The sequence below is a fragment of the Pezoporus flaviventris genome, unplaced genomic scaffold (genome assembly GCF_033815535.1).
Source record: "Pezoporus flaviventris isolate CSIRO_AGI_PZ_B2104156 unplaced genomic scaffold, CSIRO_AGI_Pfla_v1 ptg000007l, whole genome shotgun sequence".
Classification (NCBI taxonomy): Eukaryota; Metazoa; Chordata; class Aves; order Psittaciformes; family Psittacidae; genus Pezoporus; species Pezoporus flaviventris.
Window position 1 is genome coordinate 67,563,856 of NW_026892555.1, and position 26,091 is coordinate 67,589,946.

The 26,091-nt window shown below is 40.0% G+C and overlaps 1 protein-coding gene across 2 annotated transcripts in view; it reads left to right on the top strand.

Moving 5' to 3' along the window:
* The window catches only part of GALNT1 (polypeptide N-acetylgalactosaminyltransferase 1), an 85,783-nt gene extending 69,519 nt beyond the window's left edge, over nt 1–16,264 (top strand). For both annotated transcript variants that reach the window (XM_061449086.1, XM_061449088.1), the window contains 6 exons: nt 696–813; nt 1,738–1,918; nt 11,470–11,609; nt 12,591–12,689; nt 13,227–13,361; nt 14,601–16,264. In XM_061449086.1, the coding sequence (XP_061305070.1) occupies nt 696–813; nt 1,738–1,918; nt 11,470–11,609; nt 12,591–12,689; nt 13,227–13,361; nt 14,601–14,747 (820 nt within the window). In that variant the 3' untranslated portion in view covers nt 14,748–16,264. The remainder of the gene's footprint in view (nt 1–695; nt 814–1,737; nt 1,919–11,469; nt 11,610–12,590; nt 12,690–13,226; nt 13,362–14,600) is intronic.
* The last annotated feature ends 9,827 nt before the right edge of the window (nt 16,265–26,091 follow it).

Below are 26,091 nucleotides of genomic sequence, written 5' to 3' on the forward strand. Positions count from 1 at the left end.
TTAGTTAGGTTGTGACCTAGCTTGTGTTTTAGGTGTCTTTCAGAAAAAGCCCAAAGTGTTTCAAGAAAATGGCTAGTAGTAGAAAATAATTTGTGCTAAAAGTGTAAATAACTCATATACTTGAACTACAGAGTTGTATTGTTAGCCTGATATATAGGCTAGTATGTAATTGTTGACCAAAAAAAGATAGAAGTCTGGGAGAAACCCAGCACAGGAGAAGCCAGCACAGTTTTATTTTCCATACCACTAAGGAATTTGTAAAGAAAATCTAGATGTATAATCTAGACTGTATAATTTTCTTGTACAAAGCAGTAATAGTGAAAGCAAGCAGGCCACTTCATGGACCCCATAACTTTCACGAGCAGTTGCCAGAAGTATAGATTTCCTGTAAGAAACTGTTTTGATATTTTACAAATGATCACCATTGGAGACAGAAGTCTTTCTCAGGAATGGCAGCAGCTTTTCTATGGACTGTTTCCCTGTGTGGACTTCAGTAAGGAGAACTGTCACTAACTGGTTCCATCTCTGGAAAATTTTGAGCTAGGAAGTACATTAACTGAATTTGGATGGAAGCCAGTGAGAAGGAGTGTGTTGGGAACTTGAGAAATAAAAAGCTATTTTGTCACTGAAAGTGTGAAATGTATTTGTTTTTAGTGACTGACACTTTTTTTTTGTCTTCTTTTGCCCCCTCCCAGGACACCTACAATGGCAGGAGGTCTTTTTTCAATAGACAGAGATTACTTTCAGGAAATTGGAACATATGATGCTGGAATGGATATTTGGGGTGGAGAAAACTTAGAAATTTCTTTCAGGGTAGGTAAAACTCTTCAGTGTTTTTTTACTCAGGACAGTGCATCCTGAGTTCTGCAAAAAAATCTTATCTGCTGCCTGCATCAGTGTCCTCTCATGTTGCAGTTAGCACTTTACTTCCTGTCAAGTGCCTCCAGTGGTGATACACAAAGACTCTATTTGTCAGTGAAAAGTGCATGGTGAATAGTTTGCAGAGATCAAAATACTGGGGTGCTCATTCTGAAGAATGAATGTATGTGTGTTAAAAGGAGTTGTTAGAAAAGCTAATGGGGGAGCATAAGTTAGGGGTGATACCATCAGTGCATGGTTTAATAAGTCAGTGAAATGTGTGCTTCTGTACCAACTCTCCTTGCTGTTTCCTAACTGAATGATTGCATGTGTTCATTTGGATGTGGACTTAGCCAGAGCTGTTCTCACTTTTGTTCCTACCAAATTTCCTATTTCCTTTTGTTTTCCTTATCAGTTCAGAGTGTGTAGGTGGGTACCTCTGAAGTACTTCAGCTTTCTGAATCTGCGTGTTTAGAGGTAGAGGTCCAAAGTACTTGGGAAGTATATGTGGTTTTTTTACATGGAGATTCTATTTTATAATGGACACTTCTGGACAGAAACAGTAACCACCTGTTACTTCCTGTGATTCATGTGAGCATTTTCCTTCGCTGTCAGCTTGCCCAGTTCTCTAAAGTAGTCTCTTGCTGGTGCATTACTGCTGTGAGGCCTGATGTACTCTTTCGTATGTGACCTTACCCAGGCTTATGAGTATCTTTATCTCTTGAGCAGGAAGCAGGCATATATTCCTCTCCCGTGCAGTATATGTATTTGTTCTAGACCTCAACTAATGTTGTTTCTTCAACTTGAGCAGAAGCAAGTGATTAACATTTTTAAAACTTTTTTTTAACAACTTGAAGCTAATTGTTCTGTCACTTTCAGATCTGGCAGTGTGGTGGCACTTTGGAAATTGTAACTTGCTCACACGTCGGGCACGTGTTCAGAAAAGCAACACCGTACACATTTCCAGGAGGTACAGGGCAGATAATCAACAAAAATAACAGGCGGCTTGCAGAAGTCTGGATGGATGAGTTCAAAAACTTTTTTTACATCATTTCCCCAGGTGAGCAGGTCTTTGGTTATGAGAAATACCTGTTAAGAATTTTAATGTTATTACTGCTGGGAAGGAACATGAGTAAATATTACTGCTTTGAAGTTTGTCAGACAAAGCTCAAGTAAGATGTACACAAAGGAAGGTCTTAATTGAAAAATAATTTTGTTAGCCAGAAAATATGCCCTGAAGTAGTCTTTGTTTTTTAACATGTACATAACTATGAATGAGCTTCCTATGCAATAGAATTAAAGCTCAGCGGAACATCAAAGAGCTCACCCATAGTGCTAAAAATTAGCCATCCTAATATATTTCATAATGTGCCAGAGTTCAACCTCTGACTTCTGTGTTGTAGGCATTCCAGGTCGAATAGATCAGAAGTGAAATGCTGTAGCAGGAGTAGCAGAAGTTAACATCATTTGACTTGGTGGAGTTTGCACTTTATCCAGAGTGTAGGGGCAAGTTGCCAATATACTTGACTATGGTGGTATTTAGTATGTTTCTTAAAATCGGTGTTAAGTAAACAAGAGGATGTAAAATACGTGGCTGAATTTCCGATGAACTCAAACTTTCTGGGAGAAAAAAAACAAAAACCATCAGGAAAAGAAAGGAACCTTGGGAGATACTGAATTGTTACTTTCCACTACAGGATGTTTTTGTTGTCACTTTTAAAAAGACGAGACAAGCTTTGGGTGGCATCAGACATCCTTTCTAAATACTTGAGACATTAGAGATGTTTGACCTTAAATACCAAGTGGTAGTTCTGTATGCCATGTCTGCTTTTCCAAAGACATCTTTAAAACTAGTATTTCCTTTTGACTTGCCTATTAAACCTGCAGTAGTATTGAAATTTAAAAGCTGTAATACAATGCAGTATGAGTCTGAACAGCGTCAAATTTTAGATTACAGATTTTAAGAGTACTTATGAGGACAAGTGACAGTGTGGATTTATGGTGGTTTTTTTGTCTTAGGAGAACACATTGCTCAAGACTGTAAGTTTGGGTGTTTTTTTAAGGGAAAAAAACATTCTTGCTACTAGTCAAAGCCTTGTAGGCGAAATCAGAAGCTAACAGCTTATGATTACTGCTCTGTGTTGTTATTAATGAAGCATTATAAATTCAAACAAGACAGATATTCAGGAAAGTTGTATATAAATAGATGCAGTCATTTTTGGTTAAGATTGGTTTTATACATCCATGTCAAGGTAGATTCTAAACTGTACTGAGTAGCTGGAATGCCTAACTATAAAAATGATTCTTAAAAACAAATATAAATTAATGAACACCATGATCAGGCTTTGTTACTTTATATATAATCTGTATAGTCATTCCATTTCATGTGGTAAGTGTAAGCTACAGAGAGTTACACTGAATTTTGTAGGATTGTTATTTTGATGGGACTTTATTTCACAGCTTTACAGTATAATGGTATATGTATGGGTTCTTTTGTTGGAGAAAAGGAATTTAATTTAAAATAGAATATGGTAAGATTTTTGAAATGGTGAAAGTAACTTCAGCAATTATCTATAACTGCACTGTATATTTTCTTTTCTTTCAAAAGACGCTTGTCTGCATAGTTTGTATGCTAATAGCCTGAATGAGTGTTGGATAGGGATGTGTGCTTGCCAAGCTTCTCTCGGAGCATCTGCGCCTGCCGGCTGGCGCACAATCTCATTTGTGTACCGATACCCATATTGACACTGCAATGAAGATACTAGAATTTCCTAGTGTTTGAAGCACAGGATCATATAATACCTGAAGAAGTTGGGTTATTCTGAAGTTGATTTGTTTCCTGGGCTGTGAAGAGAGTGTCTAGTAGTGTGGATCACTCTTTCTGATGTTGTTCGGAGAACGAATAGATACATATACTCAATGCAACTTATGCCTCTCCCCAGATCCATGTAAGTTGTGAGAGCCAGTAGGTATTAACTAGAAAGGACTACTATTTTGGGAAGTTAACAAACACCTTGCTGGTGTTATTCTACTATATCCAGTCTTATCAGAGCCTTGCAGACCCTGATCTTAACCTTTTCGCAGCAAAATAACATCAGTGTAAACTTCAGTCTTTCTGGCCAATAAGAACTCGGGGAATCTCTGCTGCATTAGCTCATATACCCATACTCTGCTTTTCCAGGTATCCTTCTAATATAAAAATGTAAATGTTTAGTTCTTGCAGAAGGATGATGTAGTGATCCTCTGGCAGAGTACAGTATGCAGTCTGTGAAACTCTTTGCCTAGTACAGTGTGTACTTTCAGTATTACTGTGACAGTGTCACAAGTTCTTGCAAGGAGCAAGGTGAGGATTTTTAAGCTGATGCTTGTTTGCAAGAAAGGGTGCAGACGAACAAGGAAAACAGCCAATCTTCTGTGCATCCAGGTTTTTTCTTGGTAGTTGGCATGGATGAGAAAATTGGATTTTGGAGGAGGTAATACACTGACAGGCATCATTGAGCCTAGCTAACAAGAAATTTTTTTTCCTCCTTTATATCCTTTCTCTTCTGCTCCCCTAAGACTGAGTCACAGAGGGACTGGTCCAGAAAAGCAAACCTAAGATTCTCAGGTAGCTTTCCCACTTCATGTAATCTGTGTTGTCTGAAAAAAAAAGCTTACTGCTAGTATGATTAGGAACTCAAGAGACTTTTTACTGTTGATGTAATGTAGTTAAATGGAAAGCTGCCCTCTTGAAAAGTAAGCCTGTAATCCTTTTTTCTTTAGTAAATACAGCCTAGCAGAAATTGTTACTTGTCTGTTTTAAGCTTTCATGCATTTTAGAAGCCATCTCTCTGCTTAAAGTGGTTAGCTACAGATGGTGGTTGTGCAGGAAAGTGTTGCAGCAGCTGTTGCTCAGCCAAAATGAAGCCTATCTCATTGCATGAAACAGCTATTCTCCATGGCAATAATGGCACTAGCTGTAGTCTTTTCTCATTAGCCAACAGGTTTCCTCACAGTCATGGATTACAGCAGGGAGCTGTTTCCCAGACCATTTCCTCTTAGGCTTTCAGAAAACAGATCCAGCACGTGCAGGTGAATAGTCTGATTCCTGTCTCCAGTCATTCTGTTCAGTGGACTCTGACACTTCATTATTTCTCGTGCTGGCCTTTCATTACTTTCTCCAGTCTGAAATACTAGGACTAGATTGTCCATGGTGAGATTTTATAAGTTGATGATGTCAGTGTAACAGCTTGCTGTGAGGGCAGAGTGCCTTGCTTTTCAAGTGGGTGACAGGGATTCACCTCCCCTTAGTCATTTGATTGTTCATCTATGTCAACTGCTTTGATTTGCTGAAATTGTCAGGATTGCTTGTTCTGTGGGCTGGCTCTCTACGGGTTATGTTAGCACCTGTGTGCAGGACAGGAGTCTGAGGCTGAGGAGAAAACTGCCCCTTTCTGCAGCAGCAGCTGCAAAGCATTAGGGGGAGGTAGCTGTGGTATGCCAGCCTGACTTTCTAACTAGTAATGAATGATAAACGGACAGTTGTAGAATTTGTTGGTATCCTTAATCTAAAGATGAAGTGTGGATACTTTCAGGTTCTGTGGCCTCCCCATGCTGTGTGTGAGTGGGTTCCAGCTCTTACGTGCACCCACCTGCACCTTGTTCAGCGTGCATCTTTGTCATTCAGCAGCCTCTCACGTCCCAGCTGGTGAGCCTGGGTAGAGCCGTTCTAGCTTGTAGGGAAACTAATTTTACTGTTGACCAGAAGTTTGCCCAGAGGTTATCTTCCATGGCATTGGGTCCAAGTGGACAGGCAGACAGCCTGAGAAAATAGCGTTGCAGAATTACCTGAGACAGAGACGTAAACATGTTATCCTAAAAGCTGCATCAGTATGCCTAGCTTCTAATGCTGCATGCACTTGTCTCTAGCCAGGCATGGGAAGTCAAAGTTCAATGTGTACAGACTGGAAATGGGTAACGTCTTTCTTCACGGTTGATAGGGAGGACAGAGAAGGGATTGAGACCACATCTTGCAGTGTAGCTAAGCCTGTGTTCAAAATACGTACTGAATGATTCCATGTGCTCTTGTTTTCAGCTCGTATGCCGTATTAGCATTAATTGGGAATGCAAATAATGTAGGCATTCAAATTGATTTAAAATTATTATTGCTTACTGAGTTTCATAATACTAAATAAAAATGGGTTCTATGATTTTTACAGACTAGCTTTAGGTGAAACAGTTTTCCTACTGTGTTTCTGAACATGATTGAGCAATTTATAATCATGATGAAAACATTTCCTTTTTTTTTTTTTCCCAAAGCAGTTTAGCATAAATATATTGCCACATATTGAACTTGGCAAGAAAATCTTCAGCTCTTTTGAAATTTTGAGGATGGCAGATCTGTTGCAACAGATCTGAAGATTAAAGAAAAGAAAATGAAACTGAAAGAGTACTCATGAGACAGCATTAGATGTATGTTTTTTGTAAAGGTATAAAGAGACAATTATATATTACTAGTCAGAGCAGTCTAATACTGCATACCAAACAGAATACTGACAGCACAAGCAAGTGCTGAGATAGATTTTACATTTGTTCAAAAGAACTGCTGATGGTGTGATTCGATAGTTTGATGTGGGATTTTTTACCTTATCAGTATATATTTCAGAGTGCAGCTTTAGGTGTATGTGTCAGAAGAAAAGGCATAAAATTGTCCTGCAGCAAATAACAAGCTGTGAGACATGAAATCATCAGTGAGGTCCAGGCTGTTAATGTAATTGGGGTTTGGGATGGGGGTAGGGGTGGGGAGATGACGGAAAAAGCCAGCATTGTCTGGTTAAAAGCAACAGTGACAAGTACTGTTAAATACTGTTTCTGATATTTTTTTTATTTTTTTTATTTAAATCAACCAAACCCAAGTATTTGAAAGAACAACTAGTGGTCATGATTCCTTCTCATGAGGCACATACTTGTAAGAGTCTGGCATAATTATCTCTTGGGAGGAAGATTTGATCTCAGTCTTGCTTTGTGGTTTGTTGGGGATTTTTTGCTTGTTTGTTTTAGGTGTTTTGGTTTGTTTGTTTGTTTTTCTCAGCCTTTAAAGTGTACTAAAGCAATGGAAGGTATATATTACTGTGTATATGAATTTTAATGGTTTGTGGATGGAATCATGATTTAGCCATGTACTTGCTTTTTATACCTTTTATACTTTGCAGTTTTCCTAGTTTGCTTTGAGTTGGTTGTGTTTGGGTTGAAGCTTTTGCCCCCAGAACTGTTAACCATACGTAACTGTATAGTGCATATGTATAGGAACACTCAGTCTAGTTTTGAGTAGTACACATCAGGTAGTATGCATAGAAACTTAGGAAATAGAGTGATTCAGCCTTGTTAGAGGAGAACCCTACAGCAACTATACTGGTTTTGCTACTCAGTCCATCTTCTAAGTTCATGCTAACTGTAGTCTGTGTGCACTATATGGTTTGGTGCAGATCTAACTTCAGAGAGAAGTTTAAGTCTTTTAGTCTAAAAATGATTAAATGGAATTTAATGTAATGTATAAAATATAATACACAATTGTAATGGAGGGAAAAGCAGCTGGCACTTTTCTTTCTAGGCAGTGACATTTATTTTAAGAAACAAAATACTTGTATGTGCTTTCAAGTATCACTTTGTATTTGTTTGAGTACAACTTTAATTCTTACTGCTATTCAGTGATGTGACAAAGCCTTAACAGTGTTGTTTTCTTAAGGTCAGTAGGAAATTGATGAATGAGTTCTGAATATCTTAAGGCTGTTGTGAGGATGGATGTTTCATCCATCAGCTGCTTTTTGATCACTGAAAAATGAAGAACTCCATACTTAGCTGTGGTTGATTGGTACAGCCTTTCTCTTCTTACTTCATTACTTTTTGAGAGAGTGCTCCTTTTGGTGTAGAGCAAATACTTGCTTTTGTGAAGATAGGGCAGTGTTTTGCAGGGCAGTTTGTTTGTCTTGTGGTTTTGGTTTTGGGAATTATTTTGTGACTGAAAAGCACAGGCTGAAACTTTCTGGGATTCTGTTCCAAGAGATATTTCATTCACACTATTCAAAATTTCATTTAAAAAACAAGCTTTCCTTTACTAGAATCTGGCATCTTTGTTAAAACGTCTTTAGGGTTTGGAGTGTTTTGGGATTGTTTCTGTTGGGTTTTGTTTGGTGTTTTTTTGGTTTGGTTTGGTTTGGTTTGTTGGGTTTTTTTTTGTTGTTGCTTTTGGGTTGTTTTTAAATTAAAAGCCTGGCTAACATTTTTTTTTCCCTCTGGAATATTGAAAATACTAATGTTTTTATTGATATTTATAAACGTTTAGCGGAAATTGTGCCATTATCTCTCCTAATTGAGTAGAAACACACCATCTGCTGGCAAGTCGATTTAATAACAGTATGCCAACTTAGAAATTACTCCAACTCGGTTTCAAAAGGTCAAAAAATGGGGAGGTAATTCACAGTCCTCTAAATAGAAGGATTCCTGAAAAATGTATGCAGCTGGAGGTCTCTAGTGTTGTGGCCAGTTGAGCCATATTTGTGGTCTGTGAGGGGAATTTAAATTGCTAGGATTTGGTTTTGTTCTTTTTCCTTTGTTTGGGTTTTCTGGTAGTGTATTGCTTCTGGCCTGTGTAGATGGAGTTTAGTGTGGAAAATACAAAAAGAACATGATGCCTGAAAACTAGAAAATTCTTACCCTTTATTAATTAATGTTATTAGAATATTAATGACAATATTGCTTAATTCTGGTGGGCGAAAGTGTCTACTGATCATGCACACCATTCTCAACCCATATGCGGATGGAACTTGCACAAAATAATTTTCAGAAGGAATTAACATAACTGTCAAGGAGTGGGAAGATACAGGAAGAATGAGCACTTTGATAAATGAAGAGTAAAGCAGAAAAAAGGCAAGCAAAATGCCACCAAAAAAAAATAACAGTCCTAATGGTGAACATACTTCTTGCAAATGCTGCAGTTATATTGAACAAATACTGAATTATTAAAGGCTTAGTTCCCTGTATGAAGGCTGCTTTCTGACTGTTTCTTGTGCAGTTATATAGAATCATTGAATCCCAGAATAGTTAGGGTTGGAAAGGACCTTAAGATCATCTAGTTCCAACCACCTGCCATGGGCAGGGACACCTCACACTAAACCATGCCACCCAAGGCTCTGTCCCCTGGCTCCAGGGATGGAGCATTCACAACTTCCCTGGGTAACCCATTCCAGTGCCTCACCACCCTGACAGGAAAGAATTTCTTCCTTATATCCAGTCTAAACTTCCCCTGTTTAAGTTTGAGCCTGTTACCCCTTGTCCTGTCACTACAGTCCCTAATCAAGAGTCCCTCCCCAGCATCCCTGTAGCCCCCCTTCAGATACTGGAAGGCTGCTATGAGATCTCCACGCAGCCTTCTCTTCTCCAGGCTGAACAGCCCCAACTTTCTCAGCCTATCTTCATACAGGAGGTGCTCCAGTCCCTTGGTCATCCTCCTGACCCTCCTCTGGACTTGTTCCAACAGTTCCATGTGCTTTTTATGTTGAGGACACCAGAACTGCACACAATACTCTAAGTGAGGTCTCACAAGAGCAGAGTAGAGGGGCAGGATCACCTCCTTCAACCTGCTGGTCACGCTCCTTTTGATGCAGCCCAGGATATGGTTGGCTTTCTGGGCTGCAGGCGCACACTGAAACCAGCTCATGTTCATTTTCTCATCAACCAACACCCCCAAGTCCTTCTCCTCAGGGCTGCTCTGAATCTCTTCTCTGCCCAACCTGGAGCTGTGCCTGGGATTGCTCCGACCCAGGTGTAGGACCTTGCACTTGGCATGGTTAAACTTCATGAGGTTGGCACCAGCCCACCTCACAAGCATGTCAAGGTCCCTCTGGATGGCATTCCTTCCCTCCAGCGTATCAACCAAATCACACAGCTTGGTGTCATTGGCAAACTTGCTGAGGGTGCACTCAATCCCACTGTACCTGTGAGCGACAATGATGTTGAACAAGACCGGTCCCAACACCAATCCCTGAGGGACACCACTCGTTACTGGTCTCCACCTGGACATTGAGCCATTGACCACAACTCTTTGCGTGCGGCCATCCAGCCAGTTCTTTATCCACCGAGTGGTCCATCCATCAAACTGATGTCTCTCCAATTTAGAGACAAGGATGTCGTGTGGGACAGTGTCGAATGCTTTGCACAAGTCCAGGTAGATGACATCAACTGCTCTACCCCTGTCCATCAGTTCCATAGCCCCATCATAGGAGGCCACCAAATTGGTCAGGCAGAATTTCCCCTTAGTGAAGCCATGCTGGCTGTCACCAAGCACCTTATTGTTTTTCATGTGCCTTAGCATGGCTTCCAGGAGAATCTGCTCCAAGATTTTGCCAGGCACAGAGGTGAGACTGACTGGTCTGTAACTCCCTGGGTCATCCGTTTTCCTCTTCTTGAAAATGGGGGTTATATTTCCCTTTTTCCAGTCATCGGGAACTTCACCTGACTGCCATGATTTTTCAAATATGATGGACAGTGGCTTCACAACTTCATTTGCCAGTTCCTTCGGGACCCATGGATGCATTTCATCGGGTCGCATGGACTTGTGCACGTTCGGGTTCTTAAGATGGTCCTGAACCAGATCCTCTCCTACAGTGGGCGCAAGGTCTTCATTCTCACAGTCCCTGCATCTGCTTCCAAGACTTGTGTGGTGTGGTCAGAGCCTTTGCCAGTGAAGACCGAGGCAAAGAAGTCATTCAGAACCTCAGCCTTCTCCAAATCCAGGGTAGCCAGTTCTCCCGAGAGCTTCTGGAGGGGGCCTACGTTGTCCCTAGTCTGTCTTTTATTTGCTATGTACCCATAGAATCCCTTCCCGTTATCCTTAACCTCCCTAGCTAAGTTTAATTCTAACTGGGCATTAGCTTTCCTAACCTGGTCTCTAGCTTCCCGGACAACATCCCTGTATTCTTCCCATGCCACCTGTCCTTGCTTCCACTTTTTATAAGCCTCTTTTTTCATTTGAATTTTCCTCAGGAGCTCCTTATCCATCCAAGGAGGTCTCCTGGCCCTCCTGCTGCACTCCCTTCTAGTTGGGGTGCAACATTCCTGAGCTTGTTAGCAAGTGATCCTTGAGTATTAACCAACAAGATAGATGATGAAGGGTCCAGCATGTGGTACCTGGCTTCCAGAATTAAATTAGAATGGAATTCTCCCTGCTCCACAGAGGGATTCTGCTATGTTATGCTGCAGAAATATGCACCCCATTTGCCATAGGGGATAGAATGGCATTAATGACTATCACAGTTTCAGCCTTTCCCTTTTGATAGCTTAGTAATCAACTGCATTCAAGTTGTTCCAGAAACCACAGGTAAGAAATTGGCATGTGAGCACAGATGTAGTGATTCCATCTTTTGAATTATCTGGAAAGAGAAGTCACAGGTAGTGACTGACGTATACTCTCTGCGAATATAAACAGCATAATGCTACATGAAAACTAAATAAATAAATCATTCCTTTGTGTTTGGATGACTGTCTAAAAAAGCGTTTCATGCACGCAGTGAATTATACTGATGATTTTTGTATTAAGTGGAATTATAGAAGAATAAACTTTCTTTGTTTCTACAGGCGTTACTAAAGTTGATTATGGAGACATATCATCACGACTTGGATTGAGACGCAAGCTCCAGTGCAAGCCTTTCTCCTGGTACCTGGAGAATGTTTATCCTGATTCCCAAATTCCACGTCATTACTTTTCTCTGGGAGAGGTAAGATTTTATCCTGTGTATTTATCTACCCTGTGTAAAGGACAATGCACAGGAAGTTGTTTGTATTCTGAACTGAGTTGTGCAAACAAATTACCTCCAGCAAAGTTCAGGTATCTTGCACCTGTGCTCCTGTGATCTGCAAAATGACACATCTGGCTTTTTAGTGGGGCAGAAAAATGAACTTTGGTATACAGTTCTGTAATTTGATTGTTTTTGCTTTTTTACTACAGTACTTAGTGTCCAATAAAAGGGCTTCAGAAATATTCCTTCAGAAATGTATCATTATGGATAACATTATGTGTAACATTCTCTGTGTAGAGTATGTGCAGAATTTCTTCTTGAAAAAGCTAGACCAGATCAAGCCAGGGCTTGGCCTAAAAACTGCTCTGAGCTTTACCCCCAAAACTCTCATCAGTGACCAGAAAATTCCTGTGATCCCTAAGCCTTGCTGGGCATTTCTCTGTTCCTTTGTATGTTTGTTTTTAAAAGAAATGCTTTTAACAAAATGGGAGCAGGCTTTTATGTTGCTGCATGACTATCAGGAGATATGATATTCATGCCGCCTACTATATAGTGATACAAGGATTAAAGCTGTAAAGAAGTGAGGAAATTGAACCCAGTCACCCTTACTTTCATAGGGAATTAAACTCACCATGTCTTGGAGAGTGCTTTAAAACTTCTGAAGGTTTTGGACTGGAGACTTAATTGTGTCCATTCTGTTGTAGCTGAGTTTTTGAGCAAAAAGAGTCCCCAATATGGAAAGATCCCCAGAAGAAAGCAAAGAAACAAACATAGTTCTGTACCCCAGCTTGAAAATTTGCTTGGGAGTTTTGGACAGTGGTCTATCGTTGTAGTATGGTTTCTGTATTTGATATTTCATTTGCATAATTTCTGGTATATAGCAGAGAGAGCTGGTTTGTTACAGACCTAGTTCTTTTCTAAAAATAACTACCTTTGGTGATGTGCTCTTTTCACTTCTAGATAAGAAATGTAGAGACAAATCAATGTCTGGATAACATGGCAAGAAAAGAAAATGAGAAAGTTGGAATCTTTAACTGCCATGGAATGGGTGGCAATCAGGTGATAATTGTATTGTTTAATTATCTTAATATATTGAATTATTTGGAACACTACTTCTCATCGGGACAATTATTTGATTCTTTCAGTAGTTATCGTTAAAATATGCTTAAAGTTCATGAAACCTTCATTGAAGAAAATGACTATAAGAGGAAAAGCATGAGAAGATTTGTTGGGGACTTGTCATTTTTTGAATGACTGCAATAGGTTTTAGACCAGCTTTCACATCAAAAAGGGAATGAGAGGAGGAGATGACTGCTGTAAGCTAGACTTCATCTCCCATAGGTTCTCTGGAACCATCTTCTAGTTAGACCTCCTGATTGGTTATCATTACTTTAAAACAAAATGCCTGTCCCCAAACTACTGGTTTTAATACACTTTTTTCTGGGTGTCAGTTCTGGAATTTATTTTACATCTTTTTTTTGTTGTTGTTCTTGTTGCACTTTTGTGAAGAATTGTTTTCCAATATGCAGAGATTATCTACACTGGGGATCCTCCTGTTTCTTTTTTTTCAGTTCCTCTCATTCTTTTTCTGTCTAGGTTTTCTCATATACTGCCAATAAAGAAATTCGAACAGATGATTTGTGTTTAGATGTGTCCAAACTTAATGGCCCAGTAACGATGCTCAAGTGCCACCATCTAAAAGGAAATCAGCTTTGGGAATATGATCCAGTGGTAAGTCTTCTAATGACTTGTGACATTAGAATGAAACAACCTGAGTTTTTACTTGAGCCTACAAAGCAACATATTCCAGCATGAGGCCACTGTTTGACGGTCAAAACAGGAAACAGCGTCAGGATTATGTTCCTTCTGCTACTGTTTTATCATGTAGTCACTCAGTGTGTGTCTGTATTGGTTTAATTAGCTGGTAAGTGTTGGGGGAGCTTTTAGAAGAATATTTTCTAGCTGGAGAAAGATAGTATGCTAGTGTAGTGTTGAGATCAACACTGGAAATTTGTTCCAGTTATCTACTGGACCAGTAAAAGGTAGTACTAACAATCTTGTGACAAATTCAGCACGTGGCGCCTTATCTTACACAAGGTTAAAAGGAAGTAACTGTTCTAATTAAGAAAGCATCTCAAAATTATAAAGAAAATCTTACATTCCAAATTGTGATGCCTTTAAGGTAGAGATGCTTAAAGCAACTTTATTTTAATCATTCTCTTTCCTGTACGTAATGTTCAAATTTACTTTGAAGGTCCTATGTTGAACTGCCAGATCTAGGAGTCATTGACTGTTGATCTATTCATCATTAATTTGATTTGCATGCCTTAAAACTCAATTTTGTTATTGAGTAGTGCAGTCAAGAACTCTGACAGTTAGAAAAAATAGTTCTCAGGCTTGTTAATTCAGAATCAGTTGTTACAAAAGGCAGTTGCGAAATGTGATTGCATAAGTAAGATTAGTAGGTATTAGAAAAGATTTATATGTATATGAATTTCTACATGTCCTTTTTTGTTGTATAAAAAAAGGAAATATTAAAAAAAAACCTAAATAAACCCATAGTACTAAAAGAAGATAGTGTACGGTCAGTTTTATGTCCCTAACTGAGAAAAAAACATACATTTGAATACATATTCAGTGTGTTCATTCTAATCTGATCAAAACTACTATTATAACTAATAATTGATATTGTGTATCTTACCAGAATAATCCTATTTAAAGAATGGTGGATATTTCTTGATAAAGAACATCATTTACAAGTTGAGACTTTTCTGGTTTTCATAATGCTTTCATTATCTACAACTTCAAATAACGTATTTAAGTGTTCTTGGGGGTTTGAATCTGTAGTCAGTGACCATGGGGTCTCGTCTAGTTCCTGCTTACCCATGGAAGATTTCTAATGGCCACTAGTTGGTTAGTTTATGCCTGGAGATTTTTGTAAAACTAATTTCTTTTTATTTTGTCTCCAAGAAATTAACCCTGTTGCATGTGAACAGTAACCAGTGCCTGGACAAAGCCACTGAAGAAGACAGCCAGGTACCCAGCATCAGAGACTGCAACGGCAGCCGCTCCCAGCAGTGGCTGCTTCGCAATGTCACCCTTCCAGAAATATTCTGAGAGGTTCTAAAGAAAAGCAAAGATTGACTGGGCTACCTCAGCTGATACTTTGACTACACTGTTAAGTAGCAACTGAAGAAACGTCTGCGCGGCAGAATCCACAGTTTGTCAGCTGTTAGAACTCCTGCAGCTTCTTAAGTAGCTGTGAACCAGCCTTCCTGCATAAGGACGTGAAACTTCCACACATACTAGTGAAACTGCACCCACTGATGTTTACACGATCGAAAGAGTTTCTTCCAGAAGATAATTTAGAGAATGTTTGGACAGTGGAAACATAATCAGTGAAATAGTTTCTCTGAAGAGCTGCATATCATTGTAGTTTGCTTGCACATCAGTAACCTCTGCTGAAAGTGCTGTTGTAATGAAGAAAGTTCCAAGAATATTTTTCTCCTGGTTAACAGTGGTAACCAGACTTACTAAATATAGATACACAAAAAAATGAAAGACAGCTGGAAACCAGATTCAGTAACATGAATTAAGAATTCTGTGGTTTAAAAACAAAAAGTAAACAGGGTTTAATGGAAACTAAATCAGAACTATGAAAAGTACAATTTGTTATAGTGAAGTATCAAATTTATATGTAGATTTTATACCTCAGTGGGGGAAAATAACGATGTCAAAAGGCAATTGTTTCTCTTTTTCAATCGTGTGATAGTCCATAAATACAATTTTTTTTTCTTTCTGGCTACTCTAAGATTCTTTTGGGCGCAAACAGAGATGAGCATAAGAATAAACTTAGCTCTCGAATGTCAGATCAACATTTTTCTTCTTTTTTATTTTAATTTCTTGGCTGTTGGAATTGTATCTTTTTATTACTGTTTGAAAACTGGAGGTTTAACATGCTGTCTAACTTTTTTTTTTTTGTCTAAACCTGCCGTTTCAGTTTATACTTGGGTCAGTCAGCTTACGGACTTTCATGGCCAAACAAAAGATTCAAGTACATTATTAAATTATTAAGTTATCTTGCTGGAGCACACTTAGCGCCCAAGACTCACACTGCTATACCACAGTTTTATTTTCATAGCAATAAATCTTTTGCTTCTTGTTTGATTTCAGTCAACAGAAAGCCAGAAGAAAAGATATGTGAATTAGGGAGCAGGGGATTGGCAAACTGAAGGTTTTCTGGGATCCTTTTTCACTTCATTTTCAGATGTGCTTCATTGTCAAGTGCATATTTAGATTAGACTCTGAACTGTAATGTTGATCTGCTACTTTTTTCTAATAAAACCTAAAGAAAAATAGCTAAATTGGCATGGTTTTTAAAGTTAACATAGCCAAAAGCAATATGACTATGTCATTACATTGGTCTGCATTTTTTAACTGAATTGTTTTCTTTTGTTAAGAAAAATCTGTGTGGGCTGATCTTGAAAATGAGCCACTGACTGCTCAGAGTATACGTTGAATTTTCTTTTGGAAAGAAAAATGAGATTTGCCTAATGGAGAGGATATTTTTATGATAAATGTTGTTGTTTGGCCAACTGTCCTGTAAAGCAAATTAAACCTAGACTCATGCAAAATTTGTGTGGAATTATATTTGGCTGTTATGAGCATTTTAGATTGCCTATTTCAAGTTGCTCTAGTCAGTGTTATCTGCATCATTTCTGCAGCAGTATGCAAGAGGTTTTGAACGCAAAGTGGGGGAAATGCTAACAAATTGCAGTATTATGTTGCTACTTTAGCAACATAATGAGATGATGTGGGATTAATGCAGATAAAACATCTAAATGTCTACCTGTCTCATTGCCCCCGGTTTTTGGATAGCCCTGCAAACCTTACGAGGTCAAAGTGGATTTATGAAAATAATGGTATGGTATATTTACCAGAAAGATATTTAAGCGTACCAAGATGACTTAAAAAAAAAGGGCTTACTGGTGATACGAGAAGACTTATTCCTTGGGTATATTGATAGTGAAGAAGATGGGATGTCTTCATTTGTAATGACAATGTCTTCATTTGTAATTGATGCATTTCTTGCTCCTTAGGTGCTCTGTAGTCCCTCCTGCTTTTATACTGTTTCTCAAGAATAGTTTGCATCTGTCTGATACAAGCCAGCAAAATACTGTTTTCAGTTTTCTACTGTGTACCAGGGAATGGTATTTTGGGTCATGTTTTGGAATTTGCTTCAATTTATCTTTGCAGACTAGCACTTTTCAGGGCAGGGGGAGGTGTTGATGTGTAAAAGTGTGTTTATATTAGCTCAGAAACAATTTCCTAACCTGGAAATACATCCCTTTAAAAATGTTGCGAGAAAGAGGCTGTAAATCAGAGGTGGGTAACCTTTTGTGGAGTGAGAAGCAGGAGCATCAGAAGTGTTGTGTAAAAGTCCAGTAAGTTTTCAAATTTTTAATTTAGTGTTTCAGTTTTTGCAAGTATGTGGCACATCACTGAACACACAAAGCCAAATACATTTCCACTTTATAATTATGATTACTGCTGTGATATCCTGTTAACCAAACTTAAGTGCCATGGCTTGTAATGTGACTAAGCCTGTAGGCAGGCCTCGGAGTTACTATGACTTTAACCTTGTTAATTCCACAAGTCATTTTATATGTTGGTCACAGAAAACTGCAGTAAAAATCATCAAGTTGTCAGCTTCAGAAATCTGAAGTGGCAGTCTGATTTCCAGCTTATACCTTGCTGACCCTTACCTGCTGAATGTGGAGCAAGGAAGCAGCACATGGAGAGTGTCTGCAGCCTCTAGGTGTTTGGCTCAAAACCCCTTACCTCAGGCAGGCTTGTGGTGGGGTGACTGCTACTTGTTGACTGGCAGTGGGCTCTTCTTAGCCTGCCCATCTTGCCACAGCACATGCTCAGCAGTTGTAGCATGTTGGTGGACAACACAGGACTTCTGCAAAGATTCCCTGTGCCTCTGGTGATGTGCATTTCAAATACTCTGATGTATTAAGTGCCTTTCAGACATGGCCACAGAAAAGCTTCCCCCAAACAGTTTTCTTCTAGCTTCTGTTACCACAAATGTGGTGGCTGTCATCAGAGTTCCCCGCTGAAAGGGAACCTCCTCAGTAACTGTTTAGCTGTAGTCTCCCAAGGGTGGTCCTCCACTTACAAACATAGTACTTCTATGTCCCAGCTTTGAATTAGGAATAGTAGTTGACTTCCTCCTTTCAGAGTTACAGGAGTACTTAATTCTTTTCTAATATGCCCCATCCCTAGCAGTATTCAAGGCCAGGCTGGATGGGGCTTTGAGCAACTAGATCTAGTGGAAGGTGCCCCTGCCAAGGGCAGGGGCATTGGAACTGGATGATCTTTAAGGTCTCTTCCAACTCTAACTAGTCTATAATAATCTGTCTTCCCATATTGAAGTTTTCAGGTGGAATTTTTAGAACATCTGTAGTTATTTTTATTTAACCTTTTATGATTAAAAAAAATAAAAAATCGTGCTTTTTGTGTATACCATATCTCTCTTAGTAGGCATATGAATAATTTCAATAGAAATCCCACTCTGCTCTCCAGTGCCTCTGCATTTATGGCTGCTTTGTTCAGATCACATATAGGAGGGAAAAAAACCCAAATCACTTATCTTGATAGTAAATACATGCAGGGTAGTTGGGGGGAGGGGGGGAAATCAGCAGTCATACTTTGAAGAGAACTGGTAAATTCTTTTTGTCCTTTTTCTTCCCTGTGCTCAGTGTGTTTAGCATAAATTTCCTATGCATGCTCTAAAGAGTGTTCTGTTCTCCATCTCTTCTCATGTACTTGTGCAGTGGTCCTAATCTGAGATGCGTACGGTAAGCAAAAGAGAGGATTTCTGTGTTACACGTTAGCAGCAAAAGTAAGATAATCTTTCTAATTCTTACTCTTCAGAAAGCTGCTTAGTTGTTCTATTTGTTCAGATAGGTGCTTTTGAGATAAGCAGAACCTTGGCAGATTTGTTCTGCCATATTTCCCCTTCAATTTAAGTAAGGAGATGGAAGTATGCTTCAAAAGATTGACTGGAAACAGGTCCTCAAAGCTTTCCCCCCCTACATTAACAATTCCTTCGTGCTCTCAAATGAAGAAATGGGAGAAATCTGAAGTAATATAGAATAGATTTAAATAGCATTAGTAGCCTTGCATCTTATTTGAATTTAAGATTTAAGGCATGAATATGTCAAAATTATCGAACTTTCACAATGTCAAAGTGCTGTTTGGTCTCAGGTCTGTGAGAACATTTCTTGCAATCATCTTAAAGCAAATAGTTCCCAACTTTGTGTCTTACTCTAAACACTAATAATTGAGAATCGTTCAGCTAAGCATAGCTGTGATGATATGTGAAGGTGATACACACAGTGTACAGTACTTTGAATAACAAAATAGCACTTCTTATGTAATAAAAGCTTTTTAAATGTAGAAGGCAAAATTGGCACATAGCTAACGGGCTATCTAGAGACTAGAAGTTATGATATTGAGATGAAAACTAACAACATTGTTCACTTCTTTTTCAATCTTGGAGAATAAATTTGTAGCATTCTGCTTGCATTTCATGCAGTGTCAACTGATCCTTACCATGCTGAGCCATTCAGCCAGGTGATGCTACTCCATGCCAAAATGAGATGAAAGCAAACTGCTGCTTCTGACAATAAACTAAGTCATTTCCATAGCACCAGTTCAGAGCATAGATTTTAACCTGCTTCTGAAATGATCATTGCTGGTTTCTTTGCCTCTGCCTCTGAAGCAACTAGTAAGACACAAAGAAGTTCCTTCGGCTTTAAAGGCATCATCATTCAATAGATAGATGTCTGTAGGAGTTCTGTAATAGCCTTGATACTATTCATGCTTTGTACTCTTTGAAAAAGCTTTTTGGTCTCATCTCTTGTGTAGTTCTGTCTCATTTCTATCACCTTTCTCTGAGTCTTCTACTTTGTTTTTATTCTTTCAAAGACTGGGTTATGGTATTTAAGGCACTGATAAGTTCACATATTGCCATTAGAGATGTGCATTATTTCTGTGTGATCCATTATGCATTCTAATAGTGCATTAAGTAAATGTTTTCCTGAAGTGATCCTCAGTGGCATTTTAATGTTCTGAACATTCGCTTATAACATAGGACTATAGAAGTAATGCTTTGTTCCATTTTTCACAGTTGAAGTTATAGATTTTTTTTCTTTTTTCTTTCAGTGTATGCTGTTTAATCAGCTAGCTTTAGTTATTTTGCTGTCTTAAACAATTTGGACTTCTTTCATTGTACTTAATGGTACTGGTTCAGTCACAAGCTTCTGACATTCCCACTTTTACTTTTCTCCTGGGTTGGAACAGACCTTTGCAGGTCATCTGTCCAAACCCATGCAAAAGCAGGGCTGGCTTCAAAGTGAGATGAGGTTCTCAGGGCCTTAGCCAATCAAGTTCTCAGTATCTTGAAAAATCTTCTGCCCAATTTTCTTCTGTTTGACACCCTCATGGTGAAGATTCCCCTCCTTCCCCCTGCCCCCAGTACCTAATTGGAATTCCCTTTTCTGCAACTTGTCTGTTGCTTCTCATCCTTTCACTGTGCATTTCGAAGTTGATCATTAATCTTTGCTGTTCAGATACTCTGTCTGCTCTGTCACTTTGCTATTTCTGGGACTGTATAGTTTATATACATGTATATAATGTATATATACATGGCCATGTATAGTTTATATACTGAAAGTGAGCTGCTAATAGAAGGGAGGTTATACCAGTATTTTAAGAGAAATTGCCTCTGCTTCCTCTAAATTCTAGAAATATGCCTTTCCTACAAACTTTACTTTGTCAAAGGGAGGCACCTATCCTGTTAAGTGGTCCAAGAAAAACTGTTGGATCTGTGTCCAGTCCACAGGAAGTGGGAAAAGAGCCCAGCCTTCACTGCTGCAGCAGCTTCAGCATTAGAAATATTCAGACCAAAGAATTTGAGGATAAGTTCAGTAGATGCCTTGGCTACACAATGAGGGGTTCTGGATTGTTTCAGAGCAGAGACCTTGTTTCAGGTTCAGTGAAAACAGGAAGAATTTTCTAGCTACTGTTTTCTGTCATGGTTTTGATGTACGTGAATGGATTAATCAGTGTGTCTGGGTCTCTGATGGATCATTTTGGTCTGAAGATGTTTGCAGGTAGCTAACCAGATTAGTGAGGTGGTAGTTTCAGATTTATGCCAGTTAGATAAACACAGCAAAAATGACCAGTTCTGATGGTAAGTATTCTATATCTCAGGATATAATAGCTCTCTCTGTAGGTGACTGCCATGATATGGTAAGTGATGGCTTGTTGAATGCCAGTGAACCCTTTGCTTGCAATTTCTCCTGTAGCCTTTTAAGTCAGGGAAGTGCTGGGAGTGGAAAGTGTCATTTCCATTACCAGCGTAAAGAACCTCTCCCCGTGTGAAATGAAAAAAGAAATGTATCCTTGAGGCAGTAAGATCAAGTTGCACATGTAATTCCATTCAGATGTGCTGCACTAATACAGTGAATGAACTGGAGACAAGTCTCGAACCCCAAAATCCTTACTCTCATTCCCAGATGCTGAAAACCACAGGAACCAACTCTATTATCCGTATTTATGGCTTGCTTAAATGTGGTAGCTCTCAAAATTACCCTTTGTAGTCAAAGCCAGTCATTCTTCTGATCTGGCCTGGTTTTTTTTTTATGATCTTGAATATGAATTGCTAAAAGAAAAAGCGAAGAATTATTTAATTACAGATTGTGCATATGTGCATATTTACATAAAGCAGTTTAGGCAAAACGCATTAAACCACTTCAGCCAATTACAACTGAAGTTCTGCCCCACAGCAGCAGTGTATACACCCTATCACTTGAGAAGCTGTTTTACTTCTGTATTTTCTGTTGCAGGTATGCTTAGGCCTGCTTGTCATATTTGGTACATATGATGCAGTCAGTGCTATCTCAAGCCTGCTCAGTCAGGTCCCTGGTGCACTTTCCCCTTCCTTTTCATGTTTCTGGACTGCTAGGAGGCATCGCATACCGTTTCCACTTCTCTGTGTTCTTTTGCCTTGAAAAGTGCATTTTGGCCCCATGGAACCATGCTGAAACACGTCCCAGAGGAAATTGTGTCTTCTTCTGAGTCATGGGTTTAGCAGAAACCAGACCACAAAAATCTGGGTTTTTTTTATTTCCTGCTAAGGACTTGCCAGAGACTGGATCTCTTGAATGTATCAGGATCAGTCCCCTAACACATGTTTTGTTTTTCTGATGCTTCAGTCCAATGGGATCAGTGATGTTCCAACCTCATGTTGTAAGGGGGTTTAGTTCTGTTTTGTGGTTTGGGGTTGGTTTTTTTTGCATACTGTTCTTTGCTGTGTTTACATATTACAGCTAGATGAATCCCACCCCTTCCATGATGGAACTTAGCTGTGAAGATGTCTGCAAGAAGGACACATTCTATATACGGAAATATAGAGAAGATTAAAGCACTTCTGCGCAATAACTCCCCCCTACCCTCCAGCGACTTTTACCCAGTCTTTGTTGAGATACAGTGGTTCAGATTCAGTTTCTACCCACAGTGATCTGAAGTCTACTTTAATTGTGATACAAAGGTACCTGGCTTTTTCATTAACTGCTCACCTCAAAAGCTGTGCTTCATCCTCTTACCACAGACAGTTTTGCCTTTGTCAATGGTATGAGGGTCTTTAGGCAAATCCACTAAAGGCTGTCTATAGTGTTAGATGGCAAAGCTGGGGTAATGGTCACCTCTGTGTATGCAGTGTCCTCCTTTGTAGAGTGCTTCAGCACAGTTGGGTTGTATTAAGTGTTACAGTAAGTGTTCCTACCACTTCTCAAGTAGATGATGTGAGTACCTGGAGCCAGCGTGGCGTCGGTAAGGTTTTTGTGAAGTTGCTGTTTGTGAGAAGAAACCCTCTGACAAGTAGTTACCAATGTGTTGGGCACTTCATGTTAACATTGTGACTCCATATATCTTTTGATAATAGAATAGTTAAAACCCCACAACTGGAATTAATTATGTGCATGCTCATGTGCCTTCCTGCTTCCCCTCTCCATAAGAGTCCTTACGGTTTGTGGCTGTCAGGCAAGTAAGTGCCTAGATGCTGCTGGGCACGTCTGTACCCCAAATATGAAGAGTGGAAGAGTGACTTTTCCCGCTATGGATACTAGAATAAGGAACAGTTGTATATATGTACAACCAAGAAGCAAACATGCAAGTAGACTGCAGCTTGGAGAAACCCAGTTAGAGGTAATCTCTCTTTCATGCAAACTTGTGTATGATATTTTAAAACCCATGAAGTGTGCTTTGACTTCTGACCAGCTTGACTGTTCAGAGCATGAAGTTTATTGAAAACCAAGCTGTTGCAAAAGGCTAATGAAGAGATTGTCTTGCATCCTGCGCATGTAGCTTGGTGACTGTACAGTTCAGCTTGGGTTTTTTTAGGATGTGCCTGGACTAGGAATGTTGACTAGCTAAAACAGATTTCATGCGGCTGTATATAGTCGAAGGGAGAAGGAATGTTCTACCTGATGGCGTTTGGCTTAAAATATAGTGGGGTAAACATAACTTGGAACAGATTTGTTCCTTGCTGGCACATCAGAAAAAAAGGTACCGAAAAAGCCAGCCCTGCTAGAGACCATACTGTGTTTTAATAATTCCTCACAGTTAGGGGGATAGTAAAAACTTCAATGAACAACCAAATATGTTGCTTCTCTGATTTTCTCCAGGACTAAGTTCTAATGCTTCTCTACTTACTGAAAGCAGTTCTTTTTTCTTTAAAGTCCACGATAGTGCTATGCAATCGCTCTTAATGGGAAATGCTTAGGGTCAGTGCAGGGGCAAGTTATGCTTTCCCAGGAGTCATTCTGTTGATTCAAGTAATTTACTGTAAATAGATATAGCTGAGTCATAGGAAAAACAAATCCTTTTAAGTTAGGAGAGCCAAAAACCGTATCTGGATCACTGGTGGGAAAAGAGATGTCTTCACAAGTTTTAGCTAAACTTAAACCTATTATTTTACCATCCTTCCTCTAAAACAGGTGACTGAGCTCACACGCTTCTTACAGGCAGGTGACTCGCGCCTGTCACCTCTGTGAGGAGCTACCAGCTCAGTGAGAATCATAGAATCATAGAATAGTTAGAGTTGGAAAGGACCTTAAGATCATCCAGTTCCAACCCCCCTGCCATGTGCAGGGACACCTTACACTAAATCATATCACCCAAGGCCTCGTCCAACCTAGTCTTGAGCACTGCCAGGGATGGAGCATTCACAACTACCCTGGGCAACCCATTCCAGTGCCTCACCACCCTAACAGGAAAGAATTTCCTCCTTATATCCAATCTAAACTTCCCCTGTTTAAGTTTTAGCCCGTTACCCTTGTCCTGTCACTACAGTCTCTAATGAAGAGTCCCTCTCCAGCATCCCTATAGGCCCCCTTCAGATACTGGAAGGCTGCTATGAGGTCTCCATAGGAGAAAGGCTAGCTCTGCACATTGCTACCACAGAGATGCACAAGGAACTTCTGGTTCAGGCTGCAGCTGCTGGGCACAGCCCAGAGATCTGGGCTCCAGTGTTATGGCTGGCACAGAGGCAGGTTATTGAGAGACAAGAGCACAGGTCTGTTGAAACAGGATGACAGCTAGAAACAAACATGAAACAATGTGAGCTGAAGAAGCATCCCTCTGAAGATCTGACTTGTCACTCTCATGGCATCACTCGTGTCTGCTTCACAGGAAGTAGGATCCTGAAGGAGGTGGGTGCGCTGAAGCTGGGGAAGTGCCTTTCTAAGGGTGAAAGCAGCACCAGCCCCAGGACTGGAATTTTGGTAGCAGGGACTTTCTCTGAAGCACAACAGTGGTGGTTGTGTCAGAATGGCCATCAGTGCTCCATACCCCGTTCAATTTTCACTCGCAAAAGGGGTAGCCCACAAAAGCCATCCTTCTCATTGAAAAGGCAGTGCTCTCCTTTCTGTCCCTTCTTCTCGTGTACAATAGGTTATTTTTCAAAGAAAAGGAAGCTTTGCTTAACAGTCAAATGAAAAACAATGGACAGGTTCCCTTTTTGTGGGAAGGGAGGGTGCAGGTATGGGGAAGCAGAGAATCTTAAGATACAATGTTTAGTTTTAAACGTCCCCACTGAACTGCAGAGAAAGCCTGGCTAGGCAGGATTCTGTGGCTGTCAGCATGAGTGTCCAGCTCCTGAGAAGAAAAGTTATATATAAAGCAATTTTTAACAGGAAAAAAAAACCCAACCCTGAATATTTTGAAATGTTTACGCTTAAAGATGAGCACACAACACATTATTTGGCAAAGAACTGGCAGAGTATTTTGAGGTTGATGACAGCTGAAAGAGCTCACTTTTCCCTTCTTAGGCCTAGTCACCTTTTATTGGCATCACAATGTGTATTTTCACTTTCTGTGTTTTTTCCCCCTTGTCTTGAACGCCAAAAAAAGCAACTCTGTGGTTACCTCAGAGGCTTAATCTTGGGCAGAGCAGGAGGCAGGCAGGTGTGGTGTCTTGCTGCTCTTGTGTTGCTCTGTGCTTTTCCCAATTGTAATTATTCTTGCAGCTCTGCCTCCCACTGTTTATGCTGTTACAGCTGCTTCATGTGGCTTTTCACTCACCAAATCAGAGCAACCATCACCCTCCTCTTTCTGATCTCAAACCAGGGACCAAAGACACCATTAAATTTCAAAACCTTCCCTATACAGGGTATATTTCTCTGATGTTATCTCCCCTCTGCTTTCCCTCCCCATTGCAAAAGTACCACATATCTGAAGCCGGAACCCTGTTCAGAGGGGAGATCCGTGGTTTCATCTGGCTGCCTTTTTGACTGAATCACTGTGGCAGCCGCAGCTAAACCAGCTCCACACTGGCCCTGGGGTGCTGTGGCTGCCCAGCTCCTGCCATCCACACCACCTCCCACAAGGACCCCGCTTTGCCTCAGGTCACTTGGCGGCTCTCGGCGTGCATGGCTTCTGCTGGGCATACCCGTGAGATACAGCCCTTCTCAAAGGGACAGCTGCAAGCTGGTGACAAAGGCAGAACAGGTTGATGCCAGCCTTGGTTCCAGGTGGAGTATAAAGTGCCTGTGAGCATCCTGATTTTAAAATCAAATGTTTTAAAGGGAGAGGAAAAGGTGCTATGAAGTGTGCTGCTGATCTCGCTGGTGGCTGTTAGCCTTTGACATGGCATTTGTCCGGATAGTAACGTTTGTGAAAAGCTAGCTTAAAAAGCAGGGAATGTGGACCAGCCAAAAGTAGGTCTATTTCTTTAGCAACCTCCTTGCTTGTGAGTTGTATTGGGAGTTTCTCCCAAGATGTGCAGTCTTTCTCCTCTGTGTAATGAAAGCCTTTCAGAAAGCTTCTAAGCATTGCAAGCAAAATCTGCTGCATAGCATCAAGTGACCAACTCTTCAAGGAAAACATTTTA